At 40.2% G+C, this 20,132-nt stretch overlaps 2 protein-coding genes across 6 annotated transcripts in view; one reads left to right on the top strand and one right to left on the bottom strand.

The window, feature by feature from the left end:
• Positions 1–7,725, top strand: part of plppr5b (phospholipid phosphatase related 5b) — a 54,944-nt gene extending 47,219 nt beyond the window's left edge. For 2 of the 5 annotated variants that reach the window (XM_036521657.1, XM_036521658.1), the window contains 2 exons: positions 4,939–5,073; positions 7,405–7,725. In XM_036521657.1, coding sequence (XP_036377550.1) covers positions 4,939–5,073; positions 7,405–7,434 — 165 coding nt within the window. In that variant the 3' untranslated portion in view covers positions 7,435–7,725. Of the gene's footprint in view, positions 1–4,938; positions 5,322–6,943; positions 6,993–7,404 lie in introns of those variants that run through there. The other 3 variants (XM_036521656.1, XM_036521659.1, XM_036521655.1) reach the window with 3 other exon arrangements.
• A 2,835-nt stretch (positions 7,726–10,560) lies between these two features.
• On the bottom strand, positions 10,561–15,187 carry LOC118771893. The gene is made up of 3 exons (XM_036520043.1): positions 15,133–15,187; positions 13,108–14,090; positions 10,561–10,994 (listed from the first exon to the last, which is right to left on the bottom strand). The coding sequence occupies exons 1-3, from the start codon at positions 15,185–15,187 to the stop codon at positions 10,845–10,847; spliced, it is 1,188 nt and encodes a 395-aa protein (XP_036375936.1). The 3' UTR covers positions 10,561–10,844.
• Between the last annotated feature and the right edge of the window lie 4,945 nt (positions 15,188–20,132).

The following is a 20,132-nucleotide window of genomic DNA, read 5'->3' on the forward strand; positions in this document are numbered from 1 at the left end:
TTGCAAGGAATTGCACACAGACTTATTTCACTGTGTAGATCAGAACATTTTAGATGGAAAATATAACTTAACAAGTAAGAAACACTAAAACAAATTTACACAAAAACTACACAGAACACTTTTAAACTGCTCCATAATATTTCACACATTTGTCCAAACAACTTGCCAAACAATATATTATTATTATCGGCTGCACGGGGGCCAAATTGATAAGTCCTAAATGGCAGTTCATCGATTGCTTTTATTGGGGATATTATATCATTTGGACCCTACAATATACTGCATAGCATAATCCCCACATAAATATAAGGGCATGAGTTTAAATGATAACATTTTCAGTATTCTGCACGCACACACTGCATTTTCTATAGATTCCTGAATATCTACTGTATATTCCATTTCCTAAGCTTGTATTAATGTGCATTTGATTACACCTAAGTCCAAAGCAAATGGAAGCTCTTTGCTCCAGAAGGCAAATGCAGTGTTCAGTCTCAGGGAGGATATAGCTGTCAGGTCACTGAAGCGTTAGCAGCGAGCCGGCGAGAGACACACACAGACCGCTGCGGCTCCCTCGCTCCCTCGCCAAAACCCCCGGCTCCCCAGCACCATTGCTCCGCCCACTGCGCTTAATAGACTTGCCACGGCACGGCCTGCAACGCTCGCGCAAAGCCGATTGCGAGCTGCAGGAAAGGAGATAGGCAAGAGATGGATTTCCCTCTCAGTCTCGCTCTCCACTCCAGGAGAGGGAAAAATAAAATGGATCTGAGTTTCAAGCGCTGTGTCACAGCCAGGCAACAAACATTTACAATGAGCATGGCTTAGCGCAGATGGAAATGTGGCAGCACAGATAAGACACACCAGGCACAGTTACTTTTTTCCCATTGCGCCACACAGACGGTGAGGAAAGGAGCTATCCACATGCATGATGTAGGCGGTGTGTGTTTTTACCCAGTAAATGCAGCTCAGATGCATTGAAACGCATTGGTCCCTTCCACCTGGTGATCCTCGCTGAGAGTGTCATGGGTTGCGTTCAGACCTCCAGAGGAGTTGATGGAAGGCAGGCTTAGCACCGGGGGAGCTCCAGGTGTCTGTGCTCCTCATGTTAACACAGGCACATCTGCGCTGTACCCATCATGCAGTGCGGCACATGCGTGATAAGTCACCCTCACATTGACTCAAAGCTGCTGGCATGTTACAATGCCATACGGCCTTGTGCATGCCAGAAGGAAGAGGATTGCTATAATAAGGGGACCAAGGATTCCTTACATTACCACTCAATTATGTCAGATTTGGAAGGTGGCACTTTTTGCACCAAGCGCATCTGTCAGTGTATATTTTTATCTGTCCTGATATATTTGTTGGCATTTCCTCACTTCATGCATGTGTACAACCACATTGCAGGTGGACATAGATGAGCATGTTGTTATGAAAACCATCTTGAGCCTTGAAAGCATGAGTATTTGTGTGTGTATGTGTATGTGTGTGTGTGTGTGTGTGTGTGTGTGTGTGTGTGTGTGTGTGAGGCTAACTGTTTTCTTACTCAGATGCCCAAGCTTGAGAATGGATGAAAGAAAGGGAATACAGTCGGATAAGATCAAACCAGCAGGGCTGGCACATCATTTGCAGGGGAGCACAGAGGAAGCTCACAGCGGGCTGCACTGTTTCAGTGTTGTAAGGGGGATGTGTTGTCTCTAAAGAGAGAGCTCCGCTAAGCCTACCTCTCATTAACAATAGAGTGGCATTTTTTTTTTTTAGCAGCTGTGGTTTTCAGATTTGAATATTCCTGTGGTTACACAGCTGTCCGTTTGCACATTTTCGGTATCATGAAACAGCTTGAAGATATCTGATACCTGTAATCTGTAACAAAACTGGTAAAAGGCTTCATTCCTCCTACTGTACTGTATTCTGAGTCATTAACTTATTTCAGCCTCTGTTTTCCAAATGTATGCATGTATTTATTGAAACACGTAAAAGTGGTTTTGTATTCTATCACTGGTCATAACTCAGTTAAATCCATTATAAATGTTACATATAATGTCATTATAAAGTTATTGTTTTAAATTGTAATCATTATGTAATTGGATGGAATGAAAACGTGTGACTGCTTTGTCCTTAGTTGGTCTAAAAAGCAATATATGCTATTTTAGATTGATGTCCACTTCAAATTAATTTCTAATGTACGAGACTGTCAGGGCGCAGGCACGGACTCAGATGCAGACCGGGCGAGTATGGGTTTCAAGAGCTTTATTTGGAATCGCTGGGCAAGTTCGTGGTGGTAGTACAGGCAGAGTCAAAAAACCGGGAAGGCAGTCCGAGGCAGACACAAACCAGGAGCCGTAATCAGAGACAGGAACAGGCTGCGTCGAAACCAGGTAGGCAGGCAGATCAGGTGACCAAGGCAGGACAGCAGGTAGAGACAAGGTACAAAGTCAGGCAGAAAACAGTACGGGTACAAAAACACAAGAAGCAAGGCAGGACCGTAACAGAGCAAGCACTGAGATGAACTGGCAACAAGACAGAAACAAGCAGGGTAGATATAGGGCTGGGGGAGATAGGATGCAGGTGGGCAGGCAGGCAGGTGGAGGCGATCAGGAAATTAGGTGGGCGGGGACAGGGCAGAGAGCGGGGCAGGGCCGGAACACAATGGAACTGTAAACAAAAGCACATGGATGACACTGACAGACAGGGGGAACACCAAAACAACAGCTAGGGGGCCAGAGTACTGACAGAGACAGTTCTTTTTAATTTCAAAAATTGAATATGTTTGTACCTATTTATTCATTTCTAATTATTTCTAAGCATTTTATCTAGGTCACCCACAATAGTATACTGTATGTTACTTTACAGTAAGCATACATGTGAACTGTGAAATATATTTTGGTCTTCCATTGATTACCTAGATATAAAATGTGTGGTAGAACAGTACTGCTTTTGTACCATAAACATTGGTGACCTTTTGAGAAGGCAAATTTAAAATATTTTAATTTTAACAATGCCAGGAACTGATTGCTTTAAATTGACAACACAATTTTGAGGACTATTAGTAGAAATGTAGCTAATATTAGAGTAAGTAAGGTTTTCTACTTTCTGTTCTTCAGGTTGCTAGCTACTGTATGCATATACCACCAAGTATGCGACAGCTTTCTGGCTAAGCTAAAGAGAGAGCTTGATTACAAAAGCTATAGAGTGGATATAGTATTTGTAATAGCAGTGTCATATTTATTCATTTCAGTTCCTGTTCTCTCACATTATTTAAGTGTATTGTCTACAGTTCCACCTTACAATTTTCACCAGTGAATAAGGGAATTGCTATACAGGGTGCCAAGTCAAGAGTTATTTCAGACACAGAATGTTTTTGCCACACACCGTATCTCTGAATAATTTTTAGGGAACCTTTGGCCCGTTGGCAAATTCTGAATTCTTAATATATCTGTCAGAAGTTTCCAAATGTGTCTTCGCAGAACTGCCACTTTCATTTCATTTGCTGCCTGCTGCCCTTATTTATCCTTCCTCTATGAGGCAGTGCCACCATTTAGTCAATAGTTACCTTGGCAACAGCTACTCAGTAGCAGACAGAGTAGTAGACAGCACAGTATCTTTTTTTCTGGGGAAACTATAGGCAGAGGCTGATAATCACTAAAAAGATGACACGTTCTGCTTTTCTCTATTCGGTCAGCTGTGGAGTTCTGTTCACTGTTCGAGGTATTAAGGAGTTAAAAGCTTCCAGCGTTAAGTTGCTCCAGCGATGGAATGTTCGGTAGCAGGGACAAATTTTTCACCGAAAATATGTTCCAAACAAAAACAAAATAGTGCATGAAGAGCAGATGAATCTAAAAAAAGTCAGGAAACTCTTACCCAATCTGTTGAGGTATCGAGTATCTTTCACTATGCAGTACATTTCTGAATCGTGTCTTGATGCCATACACAAATCCAACTCAGATGCATGATTTATTCAGTTCCTACAATAGCCTCGTAACCACTGTAATTTCTGTACTCAGTGACCCTAGTTTGTGTAGACCGTTATAGTAATGGTAAATAAATACCAGCTACCAATTTTAACTACTAACTAGATAGTTATTTACTTCTTCAGCAGTGCACACCACACAATATCAAAACAGAAAAATAAATCCATATACAGGGGCTTTCACAAGTAAACCCCTCCTAAAAACACTTCCTGTTACAGTGTTAATGGTAATAAATATTACAGTGGAAATATGTGCATTTGTTGATCTTTTTATGTGTCTGTGTCACAAATCACACATAAATGTTTTATTGTGCAGTGATGTACTGACATAACTAAATAAATGAATTCAGTGAAGCACTTGCAGGAACTCTTCTATGAATTCAGGCTTTGCAATAGCCAACATCTGTAGCACAGAAATCACATTACAAATTACATAAACTAATCATAGTATTAAATTGCTTTAATGAGATTTGAATGAGTGTACTGAAGGAGAGAGTCACTGAGGTAGCTCAGATGGGTGGAATTAATGTATAGCAACAGAAGACATTAATATGTATTCAATTCATTAGAACACTGCGGGACAATATCACAGGACATTTTATGGGAGAAACAAATGGAATGGTATGTGAGCTGAAATATTCTGCTTTGTTAACTCCACCAGAAGACGGATGGCATCATTTGAATCCTTCAACGCTTGGCTTTTCCCCTTATTGGGGTTTGTCATACACCATTCATTGTACGGTTTAAGTTCCTGCAGGGGACAGACACACACAAATATGTACTGGTGGTTTCTTCTTGGATGGGTGACCTATGCAAGCCATTACGTGTAATGAAGAGTTATTGTGAATCATTGCGCGTGGTGGGGAGGCGATGTGCCTGATTTCTCACAGTGAAGCAGGGGAGATCGTAACTGGGTTTACAAGCTAACACAAGCAAGCCCTCTCTCTTCTTTTTTGCCTTCTGTTCTGTTACAGGTAGTGTGTGTGGTGCACAACTTCCAAGGCAAGCTGTTGCTGAATGACAATCCTCCACAGGACAACCTGTCCAATACGCCCATGATCAACCTGCCTAGAGTAGAGAGTCCACTGGAAAAATACATAGCCTCGCAGGTACTCTTGTCAGGACCAGTGCTGAAGGAACTAAGTACACCCTCACTAATTCAAGCTCCCAGTCATTCATGACATGTATATTGTGGATATGTATATATATATATATATATGTATATATCCTGTAGGTTTCAGACCTTAGGGAAGAAGAGGCACTCCCAGCCACCTCATTCAAAGCACGACTCATGAGATTCTTTAGCTGGATCACAGGAATGAGCTGCTTTGAACACCTGCATCACACAAGGCAATAAACATATGCGCACCTGTGTGAAAAAAAGAGGGTTGCCAAATCTCTGGAGAATTCTGAAATTTGAATTGGCTCAGTTTCCTCAATTAAAACAAATGACAGAACTCATTTTAGCGTTTTTGATCAAAATAAATGAATAAATACATAAATAAAATAACAGCGCAAGCTTCAAGAAATTGATAGAAAAGACTTTAATCTCAGTCAGTATCCAGAGCAGTTGGCGCTCATGGGTGAAGTGTTTGTTTGAAGTGTTTTTTTTGTTGTTGTTTTTTTGGTCTGTCTGCTTTTTATTCACTTTGTCTGAGAATGCTTTAGTATGTCACAGGAGCCTGGCACGCCTTAAGAATACAGACGGAGCATTTATTTATCCCTCCGCCGATGTCTATGAACAAGAATGGCTAAAAATAGCCTCACAAACATTGCACTGCCAGAGTGGTTTACAACTTCAGAGGACATTCAGCTGTGCTCACAAACATAAGCAGCAACAGCAACAGCAGCAGCAGCAGCATCAAGGCAGGGATCATTTGTACTCCTGCACTGCTCAGCCAATAGCAGGTGGCCATAGTGCTGCCTGATGGCCTTTTCAGCCATTTCAGGCGTGGCTGGGTGTCTTTAATAAAAAGGCTCATTATGAAAAGCTTCTGTTCAGCGAGCACTGTCCCGCAGCAGTTTCAAAGTTTTGATCTTTAAATAACTTTTGTATCTGTATGTACGTAAGTAGTCTTTAAATTCTAGATTGTTGTGTCTTTATCAGAAATCAATCATAAATGTCTGATGAAAATTAGCCTGTTTTTGATTTATTTCTTGAGTGTTGGAAAATGCACGTTGTGGTACCATTTTCTCCAGTAAAAAATCTTCAGTTCATAATTTTATGAATTTTATGAATTTCTGATGGACCTGGACATTGTAAGGGAAAATTTATGTAATATGATGACATGGACTGCACATTTGTAGCCATTGTGTCAGTCTATGGAAACAAGGCTGATGCTGATTAAAGGATTTACTGAATGTTCACAAAAATATGTACTCGCCTAGGAAAGTTAGCTATGATTGATACAAAAAAATTGCTGTCAAATTATATTTTTATTGGAACATGATGCTCAACCTAATAATATGGACGTCAATGTAATATAATATTTGTAACATGAGAAGAATAATTTTGTCTAGTACTGTAGTACTGCTGGTACTTAAGTGCATACATGATTTAATCTTAACACTTTAGCTGAATCTGTGCCATATTGGGATTGTTTATGCTCCACTGAATTTTGTAATTATGGGATTCATTCTTTTTAAGTGGCTGGGTTAATGGTGCATTCTATCTTTTATCAGTAAGTGTATATTTTATATATTTATTTATTTATTTTAATTTATTTTTTGGTGGGGAAACAATTGTTTTCACAGCCATGATGGTATTATAGTATTGTTACCAGGATAACCATGAACAGCAGAGTGTGTAGAGCTTAAAAAAGTTTAAAGGTCAAAAGGCCAGATTGACACTGAAACACTGAAATCTTACAGGCAGTGTTCACTCAGCCTGTGTGGATACCAGGATTTGCAGAAGCTCAGCAGTCCTTATACTGTGCAAAACTGGCTCAATTTCATCTCACTGGGCTCATTTGGTTTCAGATTTGGGGAGCAGACAGGGGTTATATGGCAGTTGAACAAGATTACCAAGGTAGCACGAAGATACTGTATTTTTTTTTCTCTGCAATGCATGGCTGCTTCCCTTGTGATGATGGGCTCCTCCAAGGCTACGGCATTAATCCAAAGATGGCAGGTTTGGCTGCTTCAAGGCATACGAGTGCCTCCACTCACCAATATGCTCACCCCGCTTTATTGCCAAACCTACATAAAAGCTGCATAAGCACATGGGTATCTAACGCTGAAAGTGTAAAAGCACATTGACATTCCATTATAATTTCAACTAAAATAACGTTTTTAACCTATATCCATCTGCATGAATGGTAATATGGTACTCTAGACTGAAAATGATTTCAATTTCAGAATGAAATCCAGTTAATGTGTTTCAGAAAAGCAGCTGAACAGTTCTGCAATATGCTTACTTATGTGTGTTTATTGTTCCACAGAATCACATCGCCTTCGCTGAGGTCACATGACGTTGAAGCGGCCGTTTGCCAGACACATTGGACATCATCGCTGTTCACTGTTCAGTCATCATAGTGAAATCCTAATCCCTGCTGTATATTACATTTCTGATTACAGTTTCCTCAACCATATCAGTGTTTAAAGATCCTCAGTCCTGATGGGAAATTAAAAGACTGTTCCTGCTTTTAACCCTTATTTTTTATGATATATATTTTTGTTTACCAAACATTTTTGACTGTGTTGCTTTAGGCCATGTCTGAGACTGAAAATCAATAAAGGCCCTACATTTTTTGTTTTTAAAACCTGACCCTGGTTACTCCTGCATCTGATGTGTTAAGGACAAAATCAATGGAATTACCATAGCTACAGCATCATAAAGACACAGTAAAGGCTTATTATATTTTTTATTAATGTATGTCAGTATGTTTTTTTTAATTGAAAGATTGTTTAATTCATGAATTCCTCGTGTACCTTATGTTGTTTTCATGTTACTAACACTTTAAAAGAAGCTCTTGGATTGGCACAATTTGTACATGAAGTATGATATCCCTAAAATGTAAGGCGTTGTAGTTATATTTTATGAGAGTTTTATGTTTGAAAATGAAATTCCAATACAGTATATTCAGGTTATTTTGATAAAAGAATGATGAAACTCTGGGGGTTCAGTCATGTTTGTACTGTGCTGTATACTATATGTGTTCCAGTAAGTGGTTGTAGATGAAAAAAATCTGCATATTATTTATTAAGTCTAAATCTTACAATGAAAATTATACATAACGTATATAAAATTTATGAGAAAATGTTGACAGTCTGAAAGAATATGATGGCTACTGTTTCATATGGCAATTGATGCACCATCAACTTAAAGACTGAGCGTGTATGTGTTTGAGGGAGAGTGTGTATGTCTGTGTGAATGAATGGGTGGAAATGTGTGTGTGTGGGAGCATGTGTGTGTTAGAGAAAGAGTGCATGCATGAGCGTGTGTGAATGAATGTGCGTGTATATATGTTTGTGTGTGTCTGTGTGTGTGTGTGTGTGTGTGTGTGTGTGTGCATAGAGAAGCCTTGAGAAAGCCAATGTGATTGGAGCTCCCCGTTGTGAGTGTCATATCTGCTGCAAACACTGTTTCTTAAAGAACGAACCAGCCATGCCAGACAATCACCTATATTTGTTTGAGGGAACTGTGGGTAATTTCAGCAGATAGCGTAAAGGAATAATGTGGCAGGCATTGTATTCAGGCAGAGCAGCAAGGCAAAAGGCCCCATATTGTGGGCATCCCCATGCAATTGGATTTTTGTCTTTGTCATTGTTATGAAAATGAAGGAATCAGTCCCCTTGTTTCACCAAGGCTTCTCTTGCTGTTGGTTGAAACAAGAAGAACAAAGTACTGATAGAAGACAGAAAATGACAGCACTTATTCTAGTAAGGAGATTTAATTATCGGGTATGGAAAAGACATTCCGATATCTTGAAACTGAGGTTCCAGAAAGAAATTTTCCAGACTTTCCTTTAAGCAACCTTTAGAGCATATTCTACTTCCAGGACTTATTGGGAGATCAAGGTGTCTTTCAGAGGCAAAACTTGCATCTCCATTTCCCCTAATGATTTACATGAATTTGAAAAGACACATTAATGGTACTGATACATTATCATACTATAATGTATTCCCAAACTCTTCCTGTTCATTGACCTGAAGCTACTAATCAGATTTACATCAGAGAAAGTTATATGTTCAGATATATTTGTCATGGTTTTTAATATTAAATCTATATTCCCTGTCCCCTTTGACATGTCATGTCAGATATTTTTTAAACAGCTAATCAATGTTTTGTTCTGCTGCAAAATGTGAGAGGTGAGATAGGAGGTAGGATACAATTCCGGTTACACTTCACATATATACCTCAAAAGATTGCCAAATATGCAGAAATGGCTCAAATAATTACATACAATAAAAATTATTTTTCCAAGGATATGGTATACATATAACAGGATTTCATGTTCATGTATGCATATGATGTGCAAATTCCAGTCTACATGACAGCACTAATTTGAAAAGCAAAACAGCTGCAGCTGCCCAACGCATAAACAGCAGAACATACTAATATATTTCCATGCTGCTGTTCCTGAAATAACGCATTTTAAAATGATTACTCAAGCTGTTCATATTTTGGTTTTACACTGGAAATATAGTTCTGATGGCACTTCAAAAATGCTGATTTTAACATCTTGACAATTATGAATATCCATAAAAATGCTGCTTAAAAGTATATATTCAATTAATATTATACATTAAAAATCCGATAAAATGTGCATAGCAATTCTTAATTGTTAGTGTCCATGGAAGTAACAACATAACAAATGAACGAATATGGATCTTAATATGACATTTTTGTTTCACTTTCTTGTGGTTTTATTTTCTTACAGTTGTGTAATGTCTGTGTGTGTCCACAGGGAGTACATACTGTATTTTACATAGTTTAAATATTGAAACTTCTTTTATATCCTCTACACATGTAAATTATAATTGTATCAATGTTGACTACTAATGCTATTATTGGCAGAGTTTTATTCTCTGGTTTGACACAAACACCTTGTTGATTTTCCTTCAGTAGTTTGTATCATAGCCACTGTATGAACACAGGTACTTCACAAATTGTTCTACAAATTGTACAGAATGCCAGGTTGTTGCACTGGTGCATCCATGCGACACATTGGTAAAAGAATGATTTTGTTGGATTTTGTTGTCCATTAAATTATTGTTAATAATTTCGACTGTTACATTGTTTTTTTGAGTAGCTGATAATTTTGTGAGAATGTAAATGATATTCTGGTCACCAGTCGTTGTTTTGATACCATTATATCATTTACCTTGTTACTTCCTGTGTTACTTTTAATAAATCATGACCTTTTTACACTGTAGAAAGTGAGAGAAAGAGAGCAAGAGAGAGAGAGAGAATAAAGAAATTGTACAGACTTTGAATAAAAAAAATCTAGACAAAAGAGTTGTGTTGCAAATATATGAGAAAACATAAAAGACGCAGATAATCATTTGAAATATTTAAAACATTTGACTGCATTAAAACTATGAATGGATGACAGTTATACATGAATGGCAAATTGATGAGAGGTTTGCTTTAGTATTTATTTTTTATTTACAGCAACATTGTTTTGCATCTGTGTGAACGGCACCCTCTTTGCCTGTTGCTATGACGGCATGCGTAATGTCCTTTTTGCATTACTGTTACACTCCTTCGGCGCATACATTATTTGCTTTCTAACCCAGAAGTCATATTATTAAGATTGGAAGCATTTACCTACATAGCTGTGACAAGAGAAGAAAAAAAAAAACTTAACATGGAGAATCAGGTTTTAGTCTGTGCTTACACATACATCCAATATTTGGTGAAATTGAAATTGAATTGTTATATCTGGTTTCTGGGAGCAGTGGAATAGGCTAACCTTCCCTGTAGAACCTGCAGTATGTGTTTCACAGTGAAATCGCGATGCTGCTGCAGCACAGTCTCTGGGGGCTCTGGATTTGGCTTACACCGTCTTGATTGACACCGCATGTCCTGGAGAAAATAAACAAACACACCAGACAGAGGGCAAACCATGAGAAACCCATTTGTATCTGTCTCCCAGTGAAGTGGAGGGTTCTCTTTTATGTTGTGGGACGGTCGGGTGGAGATGTGATTTACGCCTTGAACCTGTTCACCAGCTGACAGATTACTTTGTTCTGTGTTGGGTAGACATACTGTGAAATGAAGACCTACATCCACCATAAGTCGGGCTTTTATGATGCACTATACTTGCACCTGCCCATTTTTTATTCATGCAAAACTACTTTGTTGTCTTGATATCCAGCTTCCATTTTAATATCAATATCAAGCTACCAACTGAATGGGTTTAGCAGAAAATCCAAGTCAAGTAAATCTTGCCTAATGGAAAGAATTGCTCAAAGCACATTGTCTACAGCCTGTGTTTACACATTTGATGGCTGGTTACTGGGTAATTCTGTCCATTTGCAGTAAGGAGAAGACTGTTTTCTAGATAATAACCATTTTTGGTGGGGTGTGCCTTTAATTAATCATAAATCATTGCTGACAAACACCATTCAATAAAAGAAAGCTAAGGGAAGTTTTCACTGAAAGCAATTTGGAAATATTTCATTTTTTTATCATGAGTTAATTAAAATACATTGTGATCCACATTTATAACGGCAGGTGTACAGAATAGGGTAATTAAGTGGTATGGTCTCTGAGGACAGATCTGTGTCAGGGGAAGCCAAATACTGCCTGAAGAGGGGAGTCCTCAGAAAGAGGCAGAGGGTGTTGGGGTGAGCTGCTCCACCCATGTTGCGGGCTCACAGAGGGATGGGACAGGACAGACAGACACCGGAAAAATGTGGAAAAGTGGTCTGATAATAGTGGGACTGATGTTGCAGTATGCCTGGAGCAGGGTTCTTGGGCGACAGAAAGAAGGGAGGTGTGTGCATAGGTGAGGAGAGAGAGGACCAGGCATACTTAAGGTGAGGGCTAGGGCTTGGGATATAGCTCTGGTGGGACTACCTCCCTCCCTTCCTCCCAAAAGGAATTTGTAGTGCTCCCGTACAACCAGCAGGGGGTGCTGCACTAGTCCAAATGGAAGAGTGGTGGACTAGAGGATGTATAAATATGAAGATGTATAAATAGCAGATTCACTGGAGGTTGGATGTGAGGAAACATCAGTTGGGACTTAGTGTCACAGGGACGTGGGAAGGTATCATTCCAAGGTACAAGGTCTGGGACTGGCTTCAACACTAGGCTTGCTAGGAAAATAGTGAGATCCCCCAAATGGTGCATACTTCATTGGCTAAATAAACTGGTCTAAATCATGGACTTAATGCCATTCAAATGTCAGAGTTTTTCCACATACAACTACTCAAGCATTATGTACTCCCACACATTAATATAAAATAAGGACCATGCATTGTTTGTATGATCCCCGCTGCAGAAAAGCAGCAGCCGTTAGCCAGGTACAGAAACTGTGAACAGGTATCTCATTTATCCTGGACAAGGAAAGCAATGATGTTACATTTGCAGAAGAATGAAATCATGACTGCTGTTTTGAAAGGTTTGCAGAAGGGTGTGTTGTTTTTACATATACAATGTGTTCCCTAGTAGCTCACTGGTTCAGATTCTCACTTTGAGTACAAGCTGAGCTCTACAAACTTGTGTCTGACATCAAGCATATCATCAGTCAACAATGACTGGGGTCCCATGCTGATGGAACAAATTGTTGTGACAGGGATTGGAATGGGTAGGTGGCTAAAGTTTCCTCGTCTCACCACCCTTGGGCAAGCTGTGAATGGTGAGGCACCTGGAAGTTGCTCGTATGGGGGCACCTATACTCCAGTGAGCATCCACTCTGTTGTAGTTGACTGGGAGATTTGCGGTGCAAAAAAATAGACATTAGATCTACCATTAGAGCATTACATTTGTTTCACTTCAGTGCTATTGTATGGCTTGAGTGATTGTGAGTGGTGAGATGAGATTAATATACAAGAGGTGATTAAAAAAATAAGAGATTACAAGGGAGAAAAGCATATCAAAGGAAAAATTTCCTTGACTTTTATAGCAGGCTGCATAGGGCTCCACACCATGAAATAAGGGAAGTAACTGTGTCAGAGCAGCTAGTACAGCTTACCTTGGGCATAGCTGCCTCACTGTTACTGTTAGTGAGGTGTCCTGCACTTCCTCCGGTCCCCCTTCCATCTCTCGCACCGCTCTTTCTAATGATTAATCTGGATGTGCTACAATGCCCCTGGCAGGATTCTCCACTGCCTCTTGTCCAGGGATGGAGGTGCGTGCTTGGAAGAGTGCGGCAGTGTGTTAATCCACTGGAAAGAGACTGCCAGTAATCAGCGTAACGCAGGCCTGACCATCGGCCCCCTGGTCCCTGGCCACGGTCTGGGCTGCGGTGGCGCGCTACCGGCCTGCAACCTGGCTGCCGGTTGGCTCGGCTGTCCCGTGCTTGCGCTCCTACGTGACCTGGAAGCAGGCTGGCTGACCTCCGGCTGGCTGCCCTGACTTCATCAGCAGAAACATCAGCGCTGTGCGACCTGACCCTCTGACGGCCCCTGGCAGCGCTGCTCTCCTGGCGCGGGTCCACCAGCTCGACGGCTGCCCTTTTCTGGAGACACACCACTTTGCAGGGCTGAGGTGTGTGGTCAGCGGAAATGAGACCCTGGGGTATTCCTGGGGTTTCTCTCTGTCTCCCAAAGGTTATTTTTTTAGTTGGCTCCACTGGTGCAGGGGAGAAGAGTCTCTGGGTCACAGGTATCAGCTGTTTCACTTTTGAAATATCGAGGCTTGTGGGGCCAGAGTTTTGGCCGACGCACTGTTCACAGGCGGGACTGTTTTCAGGCAGGCTCGATTTCATGTGAAAAGGTCTAGCATTGGGTATATCAGTCTCCTTGTGCTTCTGCAGCTCTTCCAACGCTTTACTGGAAGAGATCAGAGGCAGGAGAATCTCTCCACATGAATCCCTTCCTGAAGGCTCCTCAGAGACACAGCTTACCTCCGTCCCCAGAAGACGAGGGGATATTATGATGTTCCTCTCATCCAGGCTTTCGCATTTCAGTTTACCCACCAGCTTAGATTCCTGGCTTCCATGAAATCCAATGTCATCTGTAGTAAATGAGAAAATGTAAATGTTCACCAAGAGGGAAATAAATTGCTTTAGTTTTGTCACGGTTCTTAGCGGGAAGTGAGAGCCTACACACGTTGTATTTTGTTGGCTATATATCCACAAGCATTTAAAGGAACGCAGAAGAGAATAATTTATTTTCATTTTCATTTGGATATTAATGACAGAACAGTAAGTGCTCATAGCTACACCATTATTTACCATGACAGACTTCACTACACAGCTTTAGTCCCTCATATATATATATATATATATATATATATATATATATATATATATATATATATATATATATATATACTGTATATATATATCCACATTTGTGTTATTATTCCTAAAGTGAACACATATTTGTCCTTTGTGAACACCTGCCTGACAACAATTTTGAAATTAAACATGAAAAATGATCCCAAAGCAAGCAGGTCATACAGCTGATTTACGCTTCCAAACATATACTCAAAAGAATTTCCTGTTCATTTGAGTTCATTTTCCATTCAGATTTCACATCCTCCATTCAAAGTGTTCATCTTGGGGGGAATCAGTGGGTCTCTTGCACTGCAGTATTTCTTCTTTAGCTCTGCTCGGTCAGAGAGCCAGCGTATTAGAATTGCTGAAATGGCTTCAGCATATTATGGCTATGATTAATCAGAGGCCATAACTATAAATGTCAGGTCCAAGTCCACCCCCGCGAACGCTGATCAATAATATACTTGTGGCTGCCTTCCGGAGCATTGACCCCTAACTGCCACAGAGGAAACGGGGACAATGTTTTCAAACCCTCTGCCACAGCCAGGGGACAGCTGTCTTTGAGACTTTAGATGACATTTTTTGGTCTTTAATAAGGTCACACCAGCCAGGTCTTGCTTGGGGTCTGTTTGTGGTATGAGTACAGAAATAACCATAAGTAATGACAACCAAAAAGAAAATAACATATTGCTCTAGTGATATATGGAGGTTTTGGAATTATTTCCGCATAATGGGTGTACGACATGGTGTAAAGCCTGCGCTATCCTGTTTACTTACCGCCAAGATCACTGACTGCATCAAACACCTCCCAAGGACTATAGAGGAGAGTCATTTTGCCATTTCTGTGGAAAAAGTATTGAGCCTGTTATTATAGACTAATGCATTAATAAATAATGATTTCAACCCTCATCTTGTATGTTTAGCTAGTTGCAGGCAATCGACTGCATAGCCAAGGTGGTACGGCACTGATACAATACCAGGGAGATTATTCCTCAACATGCATTTGGAAGGTTGAGACCAGCACAGCCTGCTTGGCACTCCAACTCTGGCTGTGCAAAATACCGCACAGGCAATGACAGTGAATTGAAGATTGTTGGAAATAATTTTGTTGCATTGTTAGAGACTGCTAGAGATTGTTAGAGATGTTCAACTGCCTCATTCACATTCAGGGTCTTACAGAGCGCTAACCTTGAAGCATTGAGTATGAAGCATTTCCTGACACAGTGCATGGGTGAAATTTCTGCAGCAGATTAGTGCTCTTGTAGAATATTTCTGTAAGTTAAAATTTATTCAGTGTGAACGGTGAGATGTGTTGCATCAGGTATGCTAACACGAGATAACAGCTTACATCAGAACTTTTTGTGTCAGGTGATCAAATGCACTTCCTCACACACTCGACAGAAGCAAAGAGGTGGAGGTTCCCACAAGGCCCTCACTGCTAGGCCAGAATCTCATGTTGCTTTACAGAGAAGGTTATGTCCTTTTCATCTGCCGTCCTGCTGAGATACTGAAATGCTGTGATACATTTTTCAATAATCTTACCTTCCAAAGCACTGTATGTTGCACTCATAACTTTGCATATATGCAGCCTTCTCTTGTAGTGTGGCAGTGTGGTGGCAGACATTTTTTTCTTTTCTCTTAACTTTAGTTTGATTTTAGCTTAATCAGCTGTTCCATTTTTTGACTAGAGTTTATCCTCCTGACCCCACTCACATGCAGTGCATTCAGAAGCTAGACAGCTGTGAAATTAATATACTGTATGCTACTGGTACTATGACAACTACTATTGCTATTAAAAATATATAAACTGTGCACAAATGTACATACTGTCATAGATAAACAATTATGTGTGACTGCAGCATTCCCTTTATCAGTTAGGGAATTTCACAATCACTTCATAAAGGTCACAACGCTCGTGATTATTGATTGGATGTACTGCATATTTTGTGCCTGTTTAAATACCATTCAGCACCCCCTCCCAACACTTCACTGTGACAAATACCTTCTAAACAAAGTAGTATTTGTGTCATTGTGCAACTGGGATATTATGATATTGTGAAAATTATAAGGAGTACAGCATCTACCATGATTTGCATCACAAAAGAGCTGTATTTTAATAGGATTAATTTATTGAATACACCTCTTATTAATCTTTGTGTCTGAACCTTGTGACACTGTAGTGTACCTTTGCTAAGTATTAACGGTCTCAGAGGAGAAAACTCCGAAACCCAAAGGTAATCCATCACTAGAAAGTCACTTTCACAAAAGGTTTATTCACTGGACTTGAAGAGGAAGCAGAACAGAACAGCGCAGTTCTCATTATTCTGTCTATCATTTATCATCCTCAGCATTTATCAATGAAGGATAAAAAGCAAAGTTTTAGTATATATGTAGTACTGAACAAGCTGCCTACGTCTCAAATGCTATGCATTATTACAGCTTTTTGTACAGCATACAGAACAGCGTCAGGTATCGTCGTGCTGTTAACAGCAGAGCCATGCTAAATCATATCCTATTCAATTGGAGAGAGTTTCCACTTGATTGTGAAATGACTGCATTGTCAAAGCTAACCGCTTTTCAGTGTTCAGAACCAAATGGGTGTACATTTTCCTGCAGCAAAACATTGGAGCAATGATCACTGGGGCCAAAGAGGATTAACACACCTTTACTTATAGATAGATAGATACTGAGTTTGGTTTCAAAGCACAGAGAGGAATGGAAATAGCACTCCAAACACATACCAGTTGCGATGTTTGATGTCTTACTAGAAGTGGGTTAATGATGCCTTTATTATTACGTTATTATTTGTGCTGCTGATACAGACCGCTGACCAGTTGGGGTCTTCATCACCAGCAAGAATATTAACATGAAGATGCTGTTCCACCTCGTGTTGTCTGATGTCACAGACACCGCAGTGACACAATGTCCAATGAGGTGAGATATGGGCAGTTCTCAGACCGATTGATTCTCTCTCTTTTTTTGGCTCCTCATGTCCTAACCTGCTCAAGGCATCATATAAGGTTCACAATCTAACAACGTCTCACAATACTTTTTCCGTGAAAATAATATTTAGTGGCAGGCCAAAACTCAGGGCTCTGGCAGTTCTGTTAAGGCAATAAACAGTTTCATCTCGACACAGAACTAATCCCCAAAACAAGAACAAAGGGGAAAGTGAACAGAAGCTGTCGCATATTCTTTACTCAAAGTGAATCACTGCTTTGCAGAGCTCTGCTTGCAGAGGAGGAAGATCGCTACTTTTGAAATGGAAAATAACAGAGGTTACATTAGCATAAAAACATGGGTGGAAAAAAAAAAAAACAAGTCTACCTGTTCCCTGTTGGGTTTAGCTGACGTGGATACTGTCTCTCCTTCATAATTCCGCTGCTTGTGAAACCTAGTATAAAAGATTTGATGTGACCGGGCTGTTATGCATTCGTTTCACTCCCACTGTTGTAATTACCTTGACACACAACTGTAACCAGGAACTTCAGCATGGTTCACTAAATTCATTGAACAGCCAGGACGAAAAAAAGAGGCAAAGGTATTTCCACAGGCCAACCACAGAAATACAAAAGAGGCTCTAAGAACATTGCCATCCTGCAGCAAAATAAATGGCTGCTCTGTTAGGCCTTTTTTAGAGACTCGGTATAAAGCTAAGGGCGGAAAAATGCCCTCTCTGAATGGCTGCCAGAACAACTCCCGTGCACCCAGAATGACCTACTGTACTCCTTTTGTCTAGACTGGCTTTCTTTTAAAAATGTACATTCTTGAACTGTCTTCAAGGCGCAGAGAAAATGCATACAGTAAATCCAACCATCACGTGCATCTCCTAAAATGAAGATGAAGTCATTCAACAGCACTGACTTATTATGGAAACAATGTCTATGGACAAGTATACAAGCCAGTTCATCTGGTTCCACAAAGCCAGCTACAGCTCAGCTTACATCGATGTGCGCAGCAGGAAAACTACAAACCTGAAACACAATTTTGGACACCTGTCTGAAATAAAGCAGGTGGTGCTGTAGCACAAAGAGCTCTGACAGTTAAGAAAAGCCCATAACGCTTTTAATATATACAGAGCCTAAAAGAAAACTACCATACAAAGGCTGAAAATACTTTCAGTAGAGACATCAAAGCATGACTGTATTGGCACTGTTTTGATTTTAAAAGATGAGAACTTTACCTAGCACAGATCGATTCATTTATCCACCTGTGAATCCTCCCCATACCCAGGGGGAGAGCGAGGGGGTGTTCCTCTCATTTGAACGTCTCTGCACTCTGTCTCTTCTTCTTTGTTTGAAACCCACAAACTAGTAATAATAACAATCATGACTACAGGTGGAGTTGCTGCATCTCCTGCCAACCAGGTGAGAGTGAGAGGTATCAAGTTTCTTTAAATGGACAGAGCAAAGGAATACCTGTTCCACCAATGCTTTTATCGTGTCATTGAAGTACTGTGTGATTAATCTTTGATTAGTCATCACTTCGACCAGAACAAACATGTACATTTTTTGCGAGAATCTTAAAATAGTTAGATGCTCCAATGGTTGCTATTGCTTGCTACAGACACCTCTGCTGTCTGGCTTTGACCAACAGTATTGTAACTGGCTCTGCATGCCCTAGCGGTGAGTAAGCGGATTTGCAATTTCTGTCAAAATTCAGTGAGCCTCAGCGTACCAGAAAAAAAAATAAAAATAAAAAACAAAACCAAAAATGCCAAAACCCCCCCCAAAAAAAACCCCCAAAAACCACAAAAATCCTAGAAGGAACATAATTTTAGTGGCATGAAATCATCACACATCTGTGAATTCTCCAACATAAGAGTTGACATTTCTCCAGGAATAGATATCTATTATCTGCTCGTTTTAAATGTAGATCTATCTGCTGTGTTGTCAAATAAATTTGACACCCATCAGTATCACCTGATTGACATAGTCTGACAGCTCTATGAAAGGAAATACAATGGAAACTCAAAAAGGAAATCTGTCAGTTTTTTGGTCTGTGGTTGTAGGCCCACCTGGCATTGATTCTGACACGTAAGAGTGGGTTGCTTTCCACTGTAGGCTATCAAGTGTATGTTGAGTTAAGATATTCATGGTCTGTTTACGCCTACGTGGAAATGAGATCAGAGATGATGGGTAGGGATCTGGGGCAAAGGACATATGCTTTATCTGAGCACTCCAAGTTTACTGTATTTTGACTTGTCAGATTTCTGACACACGGGCATTCTAGAATTCAGCTGGGCACAGTTCTGAGAGACTGAAACACCAAGCCCAGATGTTTCATCCAAAGAACAGATGTGTGAGAGGTTACAAAATAGAAATTAAGCATGCAGAGTATACTAGAGTTGATGAAAGAGGGATTTTTTTATGAGTGGGGGACGTAGCACTGACATGTAATGAATGCAAAAGCGCAACGTGTGAAGACTACTTTTCCCAACCCATTGAGAGGAACTTCAAATGCTGCTCTTAACATTGTAGGCATCCTCTGACAGTCAAAAAATTCATACTGATTTCTGATGTTGACAAACCCAGACTAAGAATTTCACAGTAACTTTTACCACAGCCCCTTATCTGGGGCCACTAGCTGCGCAGGTCATCTGAAAGGGAATTGACGGTGACACGACATTAATGAACATATCTCACTGGGGATCTGACAGAAGTCTGGACTGGTGCCTAACTGCACACCTGAGATGATTATAAAAATACTGTGGCCTTTTCAGCAGCTATTTTATTTCTGATGCCTGGACTGCTCCAACACACTCTGCAAACCTGGAA

The sequence above is a fragment of the Megalops cyprinoides genome, chromosome 2 (genome assembly GCF_013368585.1).
Source record: "Megalops cyprinoides isolate fMegCyp1 chromosome 2, fMegCyp1.pri, whole genome shotgun sequence".
Classification (NCBI taxonomy): domain Eukaryota; kingdom Metazoa; phylum Chordata; class Actinopteri; order Elopiformes; family Megalopidae; genus Megalops; species Megalops cyprinoides.